Consider the following 13,941-nt stretch of genomic DNA (forward strand, 5'->3'; position numbering starts at 1 on the left):
TCATCTGACTGTGGATCTGATCTGGTCCAAAAGCTGTGTCAGGGCAATGTGCAACGACGCTGAGGAGCCCCCACTCTGTAAATGGAACATTAAAGGGTTCACTGTGACGTTCAGTGAATGAGATGGCTTTCCTCTCCATCTGCCATTTGAGGGTGCAAAATGCTGGGGGATAATTCTTTGATGTGGAGGCTCAAGCACAGTGCTCATCAAAGTGCTTTGCAACTGTGTTTGCATTGGTAGACAAAACACCACTGATGTTAATGCCAGTGACACCTGTCAGGGTCTGGTACCCAAAAACACGTCTGAACTTCGTCCAGACTTGGGAAGGTGACATATGGCACCCAATGGTCGAGATGTACCTCTCCCAACATTCCTGTTTCCATCTTTTTATAAGCTGGTGCCATCCAGCCGGTCACAAGCGACTAATGCCCAGGATTGGGCTGAGGATGCTGTCTGAATGAAGACTGCACCGCTTCTCATATTGGACAGCGCTGTCACTTTCCCAAACTTATCCTCAAGATGTTCAACAAAAAACTGAGTCTTCGTAGGTAGAAAGGAGTCCCCGTCCATTCTGCTACAGATTAAATACTGAGGCAAATATGGCTCTCTTCTTTCTGTAGCCCTACATTCCTCTCATATCTGTCAGCATTGTACTTGATCTTGCCCTTCTTAGAGACTGCTGGTGCAGTACGGTCACCAGCAAGAGTTGACTTAGTCTGCTTCATTGTGGGTCATCTGCCCTGATGCCACCCACTCCGATCAGAGGCTCTCCTCATGTGTGCCACCCAGTCACAGCCTAGGCCACCTGGCATGCTGGATATTGGGTGAGAGAGAAATCCAATATTGTTATGGGGGTGAAAGAGGACAGGAGACAATGGAAGAAGGTGACATACCCTGGAAAGTGTCCTCGCCTAAATAGTTGAATTGCAGGTGGAGATGCAAAGCCATGACAAGAGGTTCAAGAGATCGAATCTAAATGCACTATGGATAGCTCATGCACAACGTTAAGGCATCCTTCCCCATATGGCCCGCACTTCTGTAGAATTAGGGAAGTGGCAGGTCAAACCATAAAATGGGACCTAAACTTATAGCGCCAAAAAGTGTGAGACTCCTTTTAGTCACCTCTTACAACAGGTGGGGATACCTCAAGCCTATTCTAACTCCTGGACCCGCAGGGGGAATTTGCTTTTGCCGAAGTTATCTATGATCTCCATGATGTTTGGAATAGGGAATGCATATTTTGTAATCTTGCTATTCAAATAGCGATAATTGGGCAGGTACAATTACAATCCTCCCCCTCAGACACTATTATTTTCTTCTATTATTCTATCATCAGCTAACTGTTGTGCTAAGAACTCTTCTACAACTGCTTGCAATGACTATGGTGTTCTATATGGTCTTTCGTATACCGGTGCTTCAATTCCTGTTCAAATCCTGTGTCGTGTTCCTGGCATGGCAGGCAATAGGCCTCTCGGAAAAAAAAGATCCTGGAGTCCAGCAACAGGTCCTCCAACTGTGCTCTTTCTGTTCCTTCCAAATGCTTCAACTTCTCACGAAATGCAGTCGTAGCAGCATCCTGTGCCCCCTTATAGGTCACACCTCCTGTGTGGCAATCTCCCTCATCTGTAATCTCTAGCGCAGCTAATAACGTTCTCTTCAACATTACATCTTCAGCACCAAAATTATCCACACTGACAGATACCACTTTTCCTCTATCCCTTTCCTGAATGTGTATAATATAACAAAACAACATGCTGTGTCTAATACTTCACTACCCTGCAACAGTTCTATTACACATATCACACCTACTGCTAAGTTCAGTTCCACATTCACCCATAGCTATTTTCCAGTGCCTTTCTACATACAAGCACGCAAATCAAGCCTTAAGGCTATTGCTTGCGGTTTAACTGGACTGTCTTTTATACTCAGCACTCCTCATGGCAGATTAGCACCGACAACAGTTTCTCCTAGCTGGAATGTCTTCCCTCTCAGTTCCATTAAACATCACTGAAGATCAATTATGGCATGACGTTGATGCAGAAAATCTAAACCTAGGCTTGAGCTGTACCCCTTGCTTACATGAGACACCATTTCCACACACTGCCTAAACTTGGGTGTCCCAACTGAAAATCTCACCACTGCTGACCCCAATGGTCATATATCTTTATCCCCTACTCCACATACATCATAAGGTGGTGGATTCCACTGCCTCCTACCCACTAATTCTCTCGAGGCTACTGACACGTATGCTCCTGTGTCCAACAATACTTTATACTCTCTTCCATCCACAACACTCAGTGTGGCACATTCAGCCTCTACATTCGTTCTGACAGAACATATTACTACTGGGAACTCTGGTCAGTTGCCTTGCGGCTTCTTTCTACTTTTAACAGACCATTCCCACTCCCTAGACTACCTCTACCATTATCCCTATTACCTTACCGTTGACAAAAACCACCTCTACTGACATTTCCACCACATTGCTGGTGACCTCTGATACTCCAATTGTGCCATGGGTTCCGTAATTGGCTACACTGTTTTTGTACATGGGTCATTCCACATCAAGAGGACCAGGGTTCCCCACTCAACCATCTCCAAATCTAATGAAATTTATGTGAAGGATTTACACGGTCTTTGAAGGTTATATACCAAATTTCAGTTAAGTATCTTCAGTGGTTGAATTCTTAGGGGATTTTAAAGAGAGGCTACTCACCTCCTCATCATGTACGAAGGTACAAATGTGCCAACTTTGCTAGGCTTTTTTAAAAGTTCTACCAAACATTTGGTCATTTGCTTTAATATACATAGACAACTTTTTATGCTGAATCACACCATGGCAAAAATGAGGGATTTGGCCATTCCTAAAGTGGCTAAAAAATTCGTTGCGCTGTTCTGAGAGCCATAGTTTCACCAACCACTGCTACTTTTTGTGTGAGCCAATCACGCCAAAACTTCAGATGGCTATTCCTACCTATGATGTCTATATATCAATCAAATTTAATTAGCACTGGATGCCAGGATGAAAAGATATGCCCAAAATTTTCTACTTGCAAATTTTAGGATTTTTGGGGGGGGCAATATCACAACTGTATCTTCTTCAATCCTCTTTTTCTTGCCACAGCTGAAAAAAGCACGCATTAAGCTTTTAAAGAAAGCTTGTTTAATTTCTGGATCTTTCAGTTTGACGAGTAAGAATAAGTTTCAAAAGTTATATTTTAGCACTTCGAGAAGAGTGAAAAGTCAAATATTTTGCTCATTAAGTCTCATAATTAATTATTTTTATCTGAGTGTATAAGTCAGTTTCAAACATTACTTTAACATGACATAAAAGCAACTGTAGTACAAAACACAGCAAATTTGCAGAACAACATTACTAAAGAGTCAGTTCCATTTTTTGTTAAGCACTTCTACAATTTTGTCAATAACAGATTGTGGATAACTGTGTTGCCTTCCTGGTGATGATGTTGATGGGGTTTCTAAAGTCATGAAGATATGTTGCTCACGAATCTAGCAGGTATCTTTAGCAGTCGACCAGTGGAAGGAACAAGCATGACCGCGTGGGTGCATAAAGCTGATGAGTACATCTTAATGTTCATGTGAAACTTCACGTTACCAACCCACCAAAAATTGCCATCCATACAAGTGGCATACTGTCCTGGTGTTTTTTTATTATTATTATTATTATTATTATTATTATTATTATAAAAACTAATGCGTTACCCACGTAGTCACGCAGTATACAGTGCAACCTCTGAGATATTATTCCTATCAAAGGTTAGGTAGAAGACTATATTTTGTAAATGCTTGACCTATGTTGTTCAATAGTACCTAAGTGTGATGACAGGGCCATTGTATGCGTAGTCACACCCTACTTTTGTAAATGCTTGACCTATGTCTGTCAATAGCGCGTAAGTGTGATGACAAGGGCATTGTACACCCAGTCACACCCTAATGTAAATATTAGGTTCTGAATTATGCTATTAACCTACGTGAGACATTTTTACTTCGCTCACTATTAGACCATATCCCTAATTTATGTTCCCATTCAAAAGAGAAGAATACAGCTCATGTTCATATTATTAGCTTGACCTTTGTCAGTCAACAGTATATGAATGTGGTGGCAGTGACTTGGTACACCCTGAGACATCCTACTTTAAATATTAGGTCCATATTTCTTGGTAATCTATGTGAGAATTCCACCACACTCACAATAATCCTCATCCTAAATAGTTAATAGCCTTATAGGCAATTTCCTAAATAGGTAATATCTGATTACACTAGAGTGTGCGTATCGGCAATTAGGGCGGCATAACCTATTTAAATGCATTGGGTTCTTGAACCCACTACTAACTAATAATTAACCTCTTCCCTTAAGAGTTTTATTCCACGTCACCCTTGTGACTACATGTAGTGGACAGTTGTACACATTATATTCACAGTTTGTGTATTTTGGTTAAGTTACTATAGGTTTCCTAAACACAATGTTGACCACCTGTGCATAAAGTCATAAATGATGACCTATACTTTACACACCCAGTCAATCATAAATGTGTAGTAATGTAGTGCCATAACACAATGTTAGTCAAATTTCGCGTTAACAAATCAACATATTACTCCATGTATAATGGAAATTATTTTATTTCCACCTTCTCCTAACCCTGAGAAGTTCTCGTGTTAGGGGCATATAACCTTGTTCGTCCCCCACATGAGATCATGCAGAACCATACAACTTAGCGGTGATCATTAGGGGTTTTTAATCTAACAAGATGAACTTAACATCTAAATAAATTTTCTTGTCAGTTAATAAGGTCTCGGTGTGTAGTTAATGCTCATAGGGATTCTATGTACTTAGCGCCTTGTTCTCTCACAAATTTATGGTTTAACATTATGGGTAATTTCCCAGTACATAACATAAAGACAGCCAATAGTAGACATTTTTGACTTTATGTGCACGCATGCGCGTGATCTGCCGTCTTGCACAGTACATATCCGTGGTGCCACAGTTAGTTCCAATGCTGCATCCACGGCTAACTGACCGCTTTCCATGAAGTGAGGCCGAGGTTGTTCCTCAGCTAAGTAACATAGCTTGACGTGGTACCACGGGACTTCAGCTTTTTACGTTTGACCGTGCCTTATTCTGGCATCTATTAGTTTATTTTATGCTTCTGAAGAAGGCTAGATTACTCTAGCTGAAACCTGAGTAAAGACCAGTAACTCTTCGCAACTGAGGCGGATCTTTGACGTATTAATTCTGGATTGGATTATTTGTAACAGGAGAACAAGAACTCTTCAGAAAATCTGGACTCCTTATTGCCTATTAGCTAATAACCTGCTTTCAGTGTGACATAAAATTAAATATAGGATACCTAAAACCAATAAAGATAAGAGACAGGCACGGCAGTACACATTTATTCAGTCCTTAGGTCCTAGCGATTTTTATCTCTAATCTTGCTACAGGTCTGCATGGCATGCTTTCCTTTCAGCAAAAGAACTATTACTTCATCAAAGTTCTTCAAACATTTTGCTACATGAAAAATCGAAATGTCGTTGTCTAATAGTGAAAAAGCTGTCAATGCAAATAATACCCAAGACTGGTGTGGTTTCTCGATCTGATTACGTCTATTTTGTCACTGTGTGCTGAACAAAACGGAATAGGCCTTTATAATATTGCAGCAATTGTAACACACACCAAATAAGCAAGACTGTTTTGGCAATACTAATCATTTTTATAGTACAACAATATAATTCATGAAGTAGCAATACGAAATACCTATTTGGCCTACTACAATCAAAAATCTTTGTGTTAGGAAATAGTTTCACATTTCATTCATACGCTCCAGTATCTCACGCATGAAACCGAAAAGTGGTAGAACGAAACTTTGTATAAATTTGGAACTGTCATATTCTTGTATAATTTGTGTGATGTCCTCATTTCTTCTCCTTCCTCATTCTAACAATCTTGTCATCACTAATTCTGTAACTATTCCTACCACTGTCAAAACTCATTCTCCAGTTACCTTTACTAGCCCTGCCACAATCACCGGTTTAGTTATCCAGCGATTATTCTCCTCCAGTTAGGCATTATTACGTATTCGTACAATGTGTTTTCCGCGCTACTCCCAGAATGGAAATGAAGCAGCTGCTAGCCGGGGACTACAACTGGCCCTGTCTAGTGTAGCGATCTGGCCAAAAATTTTCTGTCAGAACGTCACTTTCTTGGATACGTCGAGAAGATAATACATAATCTTTTTTACCTGTTATTCCTGTTAGTTGTCTATTTCCACTCTGGTAGTCCGAAACTATGGATTTCGCTAGTAATTATGACAATGCTGAACATTTGTAAACCAAATCAACCACATAAACTAAAACATCAGTTGGCATTCACCAGTTCGCCTTTATTTGGCTCAGCTCATAAAGCCCCGTCCAATTTTGTCTGCAGAAAAGCTCATTTCTAGATGCGACGAGGATTCCCCTGTAGAGATATCAATGTACACTATGCACGCATTCAGAAATCAACTTATAATTCATTCAGAGATCAACTTAGAATGTGTTCAAAAATGTCCAAAAACCAGCAGGGGTGTGTTTCAAAATCATATGACTAATCGATAGGCTGACATGCGCTGAATGCGAGGTGCTTTGTGAAACAAGGTTTTTTCCCCTCAAGAATATGAATTTGCCCCCTCCCGTCGAAATTGCCGCTCAGCTCAGATACCCTGCAGAAAAAAGAAACAAAATAGAAACAGTGAACAATCCAAGATCAACACCTCCATCAAGCAACTTAGAATGACCATGATGTCATGGTCACGGTGTTGGACAGTGAAGGGGAGATGTGGGTTTAAATCTCCCTCATGCCCTGCCTCCTCCCCTGCAAAATTATGAACTGTCCATCCGGTCATTAATGTGTCGGTTTTCTGTATTCAAATTTGTGTCTACATTGTGGTGTAACATCCGTTCACAAGAAGAACATATAATGTAGGGACTTCTGGATGTAGGTACCTCCTATTTGTTTCTACAGAAGTACCACATACAGTAGAGTCTCGATTATCCAATCTTCGGTTATCCGACCTTCTGTGTTATCTGACACTTTCACGGCACCGGCCATGCACCAGCCGACGACAGGCCAGTGACTAATGTGTTGTTTGTTGATACTCAATTCATTGCCGCTGTCTGCTACTCCTTACTGCTAACTTAGATCTGTAGTGGAGTGAACGTGTTGCACTTTGTTTATTTTAAAAATTTGTGGTGATGGCTTCAAAATGGAAAAAGGTAGCCGTTTCAATGGAAGAAAAACTTAAGGTGGTCGTTTCAATGGAAGAAAAACTTAAAGCTTTAAAAAGAATAGACAATGGTTAAACTTTATTAAAAGTGGCGCAAGATTATAAAGTCGGAAAACATCAGTTGGAGACTGGAAAAGGAACTGCAATGAGATTGTGAAGTGGTGTTCACAGCGAGCAACCTCGGCTGTTTTGGAAGATCAAAAAAGCATGAAAAAATGTGATTATGAAAAAGTAAGTGAAGCTTTGTTCCTATGGTTTACTCAACATAGAGATAAATGTGTACCCATGTCTGGACCTATTTTGCAGGACAAAGCCTTAAAGTTTCATGACGAACTAAACGAAGGTGAACCTGATTTCACTACTAGTGTAGGCTGGCTCGATAGATGGTAGAAAAGATACGTAATTCGGCAACTTAATGTCTGTGGTGAAAAGCTTTCAGCAAATTTTGAAGCTGTGCTGATGCCATAGAAGATGACATAAATGAATGGATTGTCCAAGATGAAGAAACAGTCAACATGATAAACGAAAAAGAAGAAGATGAAGAAGCAGATGTAGTGGAGGAAAGTGCACCCAAGATTTCTCACAACGAAGGACACAAGGCCTTAGAAACTGCTTTAAAATATGTAGAGCAATTGGAGGAAACATCGTCTATCGAGGTTTCACTTCTTAAGAGACTACGTGATTTAGCGACAAAAAAACGGCAAACAGCAGGCAAACAAAAGACAATTACTAACTTCTTCACACAGTAAATATATATTCAGTCTAATTTGATTTGTATTGTATTAAATGTTTAACTCATCTGGCCTATTTTAGTTTAATTTTTGTGATTTTTTTTTTTTTTTTTTGTATTATTTTCCGTGTTATCCGACCTTCCCGCATATCCAACCTTGCCGTGGCCGGTTTAGGTCGGATAATCGAGACACTACTGTATTACACCTCTTGCTTTCCATTTTGGAAGTTCTGACTGTTGAATTCCCTTTGTTGCAACACAGTTCACACCCATTTATTTGTTGTTTTCATTTCTGTGATGGGACTATGAGGCATATTGCCTGCTCTCACTATTCATCACATTTACTTGCGGTGGTAATATATTCTTACCACATGACTCATATTCTGTAACAATGTATAGTAGGACAACTGCCAAGACTACAGATGGAATACAATTTTGTGGAAGAAAGAAATGGGGCACGAAGACGGTTTGAACATGGATCTCCCACATTGATGTTCAACACTGTGACTACACAAGCACGATGCCGTAGTTCTTGCTCAATGTTGCGCATCTTAAACGTGAACCATTCACTGTTTCTATTTTGTGTCTTTTTTCACAGTTCAGTACACATTCTTCTTGTTTTCATGCTTGATCTGTGTTCAGTTTTTGATGGGCTATCCATTGGGCCATTGTACCACTAAATCTGAGGGAAGTGTGATGGGGAGTCTCCCTTGTAAGGTGGAAAAGGCACCAAGCTGAAACATACACCACACTGGGTGACCTTCCCCGCATTATCCGTACTTCTGAATAATTTGGAAAAGTGGCGGCAGGTTAAACCCAACAATGGGGAGTGTGTATATATTAGTGAAAAGGTGTGCAGAGTGCTGGAAGTGAAATGGAAAACTAGTGTCCGAAATCATGTACTGGCTCCAAGTGGGGTCTCCACCAGGAAAACCATCTGACGGAAAGGCAGAGGGAGAAAGAGTAGTGAAAGTATAGGCCTGCACCTTGGAAAGGGACATAGTGCCATGAAAGCAGGGGGCCCATGGTAGCCAAGCATGTAGTCCTAACAGAATTGTGAGCCCCCTGGGGTTTAGCATGTATGAAACCACCACTGGCTGGAAATGGTACTCTTCCAACACCACTGCATTCATCCTACCAGTGGTGCAGTTCACATGCCCACTGCATTTGTGGGTTTTGGACTGTTTATTACAGCATACTGGGTTGCATGCTGTTAAATTGAGCCTGCAGTGGCTGATGTTTACCTGGTGATGTTGACAAGAGCATATCAGGGCATTGCTCTAACAAACTATTGGTGAAGCTGTGTTGTCTGTGTATGACATTCCTCTATACAGCACATCCACAAAAGCATGGCTCACACACCCTTGGTCAAAAGTATTGAGCACCCTAGAAATTTTGCATGTGTGAGATTTACATAACAGTAAATACGCCCTTTGGTTTAAAAAGTAATTTGTCAGCATCGAAAAAGGCCAAAAATGGTGATCCAACTCAAAGCTACCATAAAACATCTGGTGTAATAAAATTTGTTATTTGAGTGTTTTTCTGTGTACTAACCAGTTCGCTACATTTGCTCATTGTGTACACATATCACTAACCTAATGGTTTTTTCCTGTTTAAATTTGTGACAATGGTGATACTTCTGCATTATGTCTAAAAGAAATAAACTTAGTTTAGAAAAATGAGTGCAGATAAAGCTTTTGCATGAGCAAGGAAAATCATCGGTGGAGATTTCAAAAACAGTGAAATGTTCACGCTGATCGGCACAATATGCTATTGATCTCATACGTTCAAAAAAACCACACAAACACACACACACACACACACACACACACACACACACACACACACACATTACAATTCTCCTAAGATAGATCGCAATGTCAGCAAAATTACTTGCATGCTGTGTGTGTGTGTGTGTGTGTGTGTGTGTGTGTGTGTGTGTGTGTGTCTCTTCATGCACGAAGGAGAGAGGAAATGCACATTTGCAAACTGAGATACAATATTCAGTTTCTAATTAAGGTAGTCATCTACTGCTCAACACTTCCTTGAAATAATGGTTGGCTTAATTCATAATACTCTGTTCAACATATTAGATACATGTCATCAGTTATTGTGAAGTGAGTGTGACTAATTATCCAATTGGCTGGAAACTGCATGCAATTTTGGGGTGACCTGTACTTTCAAGGATATTCTGTCTATTGATATTGAATGCAGATTTTCTACAACTGGACTGTACAAATTGCGATACTCACATTCTGTGAAATCCTCCCGATGAATAGCAAAAGCATAGAACAGAAGGAACACAAATTGATTTTCTGCTACATATTCTTAGAGAGTTTCTTAAAGGTGAAGGTATAGTTGGGTACTACTTACAGGTAATGGAGGTTGTTTAAAGAGGTAACTTGCTAATAATGTAGGAAAAGACTTGCTGATAACAATTTCATACATAAATTACTTATTTTCTTGATTTTTACTTAAAATACTTCTGCCCGTTTCTTTGAGGAAGACTATGTCCAAGATTCTTCTCTTTTTTACCTCTTCCCTCCCAAATGTAAGAATGAATCAACAGTCAACTAGTAATTGTTAGATCATTTTAATAAATTTAAAATATTCAATGAGGATTTACAACAGTGACATCAACAAATAATTTCTTTTCAAATACAACTATCGTTAACTGTGTCATATTTTCAGCTGTGCAACAGCTGACCACAACTCATTCTCCTAAATGTTCCCCATTTGTAGCAGAACACAAGAGGGATAAAAGGATATTTAATTGTGTTGTGATTACTGATTTTAAGAAAACTATTCTTTTTTATTTGCTCTACAGATTTCAGGACAAGTAGTTACTAATCTTGTCTAAGGCAAAGCAATTGTATTAATACTGATACCAACTATTACAAAGCACTTTTAAACCCCTGTAATTGTAATGCTCCGTTTATGGTGTCAATATTTTCCTGAAATGTTTTGTTTCTTAATAAAAAATGAAAGCACTTCCCAAAAACCACGTAACAATTTCACGTTCGGTGAGATGTTCAACTGGAACACTCATGGTGACTGACTATAGTAAGTGACAAGAGGCAATGTCCCATTTAGTTATTTTAGCTCTAAGTACTCTGTGCGAGTCAGTATGAAAATTTGTGTTCCCCTACTACTTCCCACTGTACATAAAAATGGAGGTTACTTTACAGACAGCCCTTGTACAAGTTAATTATTTTCACTCAAGTAAGATAATTTAAGTATAAATAAGCAACCAAATTTAAAATACAGAATAAATGTTGAAATGGGCCAAAACGTACAACAGAAGATACCAGGAATAATAACAGGCATGATCACTGGCTTATGTGACCAGCTCTCTGTTGAAAAATACTCTCTTCTATTTTTCCACTGTCACCATTTAAATTAGTGAATTAATAGTATCACACATATACATTAGGGTGGTCCTTGTATGGTGATTACATAAAAATATCAATTGATCTGAGTGCATGCCCTCTTTTTTTTTCATTACAATTAATTAATATTAACCTCTGCTGCAACAGACACAAATATCTACATAAGACTTAAAATACTAAACAAATTGTGAGCAATTTTCTGTTGGCATAAACAACTAAAATAAATCAATTATATTTTGGAAATATGTTTAAATATAATTAAATGGCAGAAACTTAAGTATTATTATGTAAGTCTTTTGGCAATATTATGAAAAGGATAGATTGCTTCTCACCATGTAACGGAGATGTTGAGGGCCAGACAGGACAAAAGAAGAAGAAGAAGAAGAAGAAGAAGACTGCTAAACACCTAAGCTTTCAGCCAGAATGCCTTCTTCCGAAATAGACACCACACACACACACACACACACACACACAAGCTCACACACATATGACCACTGTCTCTGGCTGATAATGCCACATTGCTTCTTCCACAATGTGCAGCAGCTTGCAGTCTGGCCTTGACAGCCAGGGACAGTGGTCGTGTGAGAGAGCTGTGTTTTCATGAATGTGTGTGTGTGTGTGTGTGTGTGTGTGTGTGTGTTTCCTAGATTTTGGAAGAAGGCCTTCTGCTCAAAAGCTTACCTGTTTAGCAGCCTTTTCATCATGCATGTCTCCAACTCAACATCTCTGCTATACACCCCCCCCCCCCCATCTCCTCCTTCTTTGTCACTAAGGTAGAAAGTGTTTGAAATAAACAACGCTGTATTTCTTCAACATATCCAAACTATTGACTGGAATGAACTCATTCGTTTCCTTATATGAAGTAACAAAGAGACTCAAAGTACAATCTGTTGGTAAACATTTTGAATAGCCTATGCAAAACGTGCTAAATTTCGTAACTGCAACAGGTAGAACAGCACCATTTTATATATACTTTTAACACAAACAAACAAATGTTCTTCAGGCCAACCAATTCACTAACAGTGAGGATAGATGGCAATGAAAGAGGACCATCTTCAATGAATAACTTCCTTTGGCATTGCACCTTGCATGATGCAAAGCTCCAGACAGTCCTATTTGTAGTCCACAACTGTCCCTAGAAATACATTGCACAATTCAATGTCATGGAAATAATTTTTCAGTTGCTGTTATTTTAGTTGTTTCTGGAAGAAGTTAAGTGCTTCATCAACTTTGACATCTTTGAAAGCCTCTTCATGATTTGCCATTCCACTTTCGTCTAAATTTTTTGAGAAATGCTACATCACAACAAACTGCCACCTGGGGCAATTCATTTTTGAACACACTCTGTAACACTAGCTCAAACGTGATGACAACAGCAACAAATAGCAGCATCTTCTTTTTAATTGTTCCAGCAAAAAAACAGCTCCAACGAAATGACCTGTCTTAGATGAACTTTCTCATCCAGTTGCCAAACTTTTACAGCATTCCAAACTGCCTGTGATTATCTTTCCCACTAAAATTTGGTAATGCAGGTACACCAATTAACTGTTACCAATTTCCATACGCTATAGTGATTGGGAGTCTTTCAGTTCCCTGATATTGAATGCTGGTACTGCCTTACTGTCCCAATCAACTGTCACAGAACTTAGACTCTTTCTTTAAACAAATATTTCATATGTTCTGCATGTTTCTTTCTGAACTGCTCTCAATATCTTTGAACTGAATTATGACCAAGTGCTAATTCATCAACATTATGTCCCACGACTGCAGATGTAGCCTCGAGGACAAACACACCATCCTTCTGACTTAACTAACACCTGACTAAAATGGTGGCTAGTTTTGATGACATTAAACACCATCTTCCACATTTGTTTTCCTTTTTTGATTTACCTTATTTTCATCTGTAGTTGTACAACTACAAGAAACTGAAATCGTGGAGAGTTTTGAAAAAGTGGAACTACCATTATAATCACTAACTTCAACAGTTTCTTCAGACAAATCAGTAGTAGTTTCCAAAAATTGTGAGCTTTTATCACCCTTCACCTTTCTTGATTCGTCTTTTGTGACTCTAATCCTCACCCTTTTCTGTTTTGCCGTCAACTTCCAGTCAACATGTTCAAGATGACATCGATGGCTAGGCTCTCTTTGGTGTGATAAAAAAAAAATCCTCTTCTATTTTTGTCTTGCTCAAAGCATTAGCATGGGCTACATCAAGGAGCCTACCTAGATTTGCACACAACTTACACTCTCGTCCTTTGTGAGTGTTTGTCTTTCTGTAACAACTTTTTTTTGTGCAGACTGCGCTACTCTGAATAAAAGTCAATAAGCTTTTTGTACAACGAGGTCTAGCTCTTGTAGGAATCCTGGCTTCTCCCAAAATATACATATTCAAGCACAACTAAACTAGCACCTTCACAGATAACCAACTTCAATTTGTGCGTCATAAAATGAGACCGACCAAAACCTGTCAATTCGATAGCAGTTTACATCCACGGATCTAGTGCTCAACTTCATCAATTAAATAAACAACTGTGCAATTACATCT

At 39.2% G+C, this 13,941-nt stretch overlaps 1 protein-coding gene across 1 annotated transcript in view; it reads right to left on the reverse strand.

Moving 5' to 3' along the window:
• The window catches only part of LOC124605988 (transcriptional regulator ATRX homolog), a 493,634-nt gene that overhangs the window by 24,097 nt on the left and 455,596 nt on the right, over positions 1 to 13,941 (reverse strand). The window contains exon 35 of the mRNA XM_047137952.1: positions 10,260 to 10,262. Coding sequence (XP_046993908.1) covers positions 10,260 to 10,262 — 3 coding nt within the window. The remainder of the gene's footprint in view (positions 1 to 10,259; positions 10,263 to 13,941) is intronic.

Source organism: Schistocerca americana, chromosome 3 (assembly GCF_021461395.2).
Source record: "Schistocerca americana isolate TAMUIC-IGC-003095 chromosome 3, iqSchAmer2.1, whole genome shotgun sequence".
NCBI classification, from domain to species: Eukaryota; Metazoa; Arthropoda; class Insecta; order Orthoptera; family Acrididae; genus Schistocerca; species Schistocerca americana.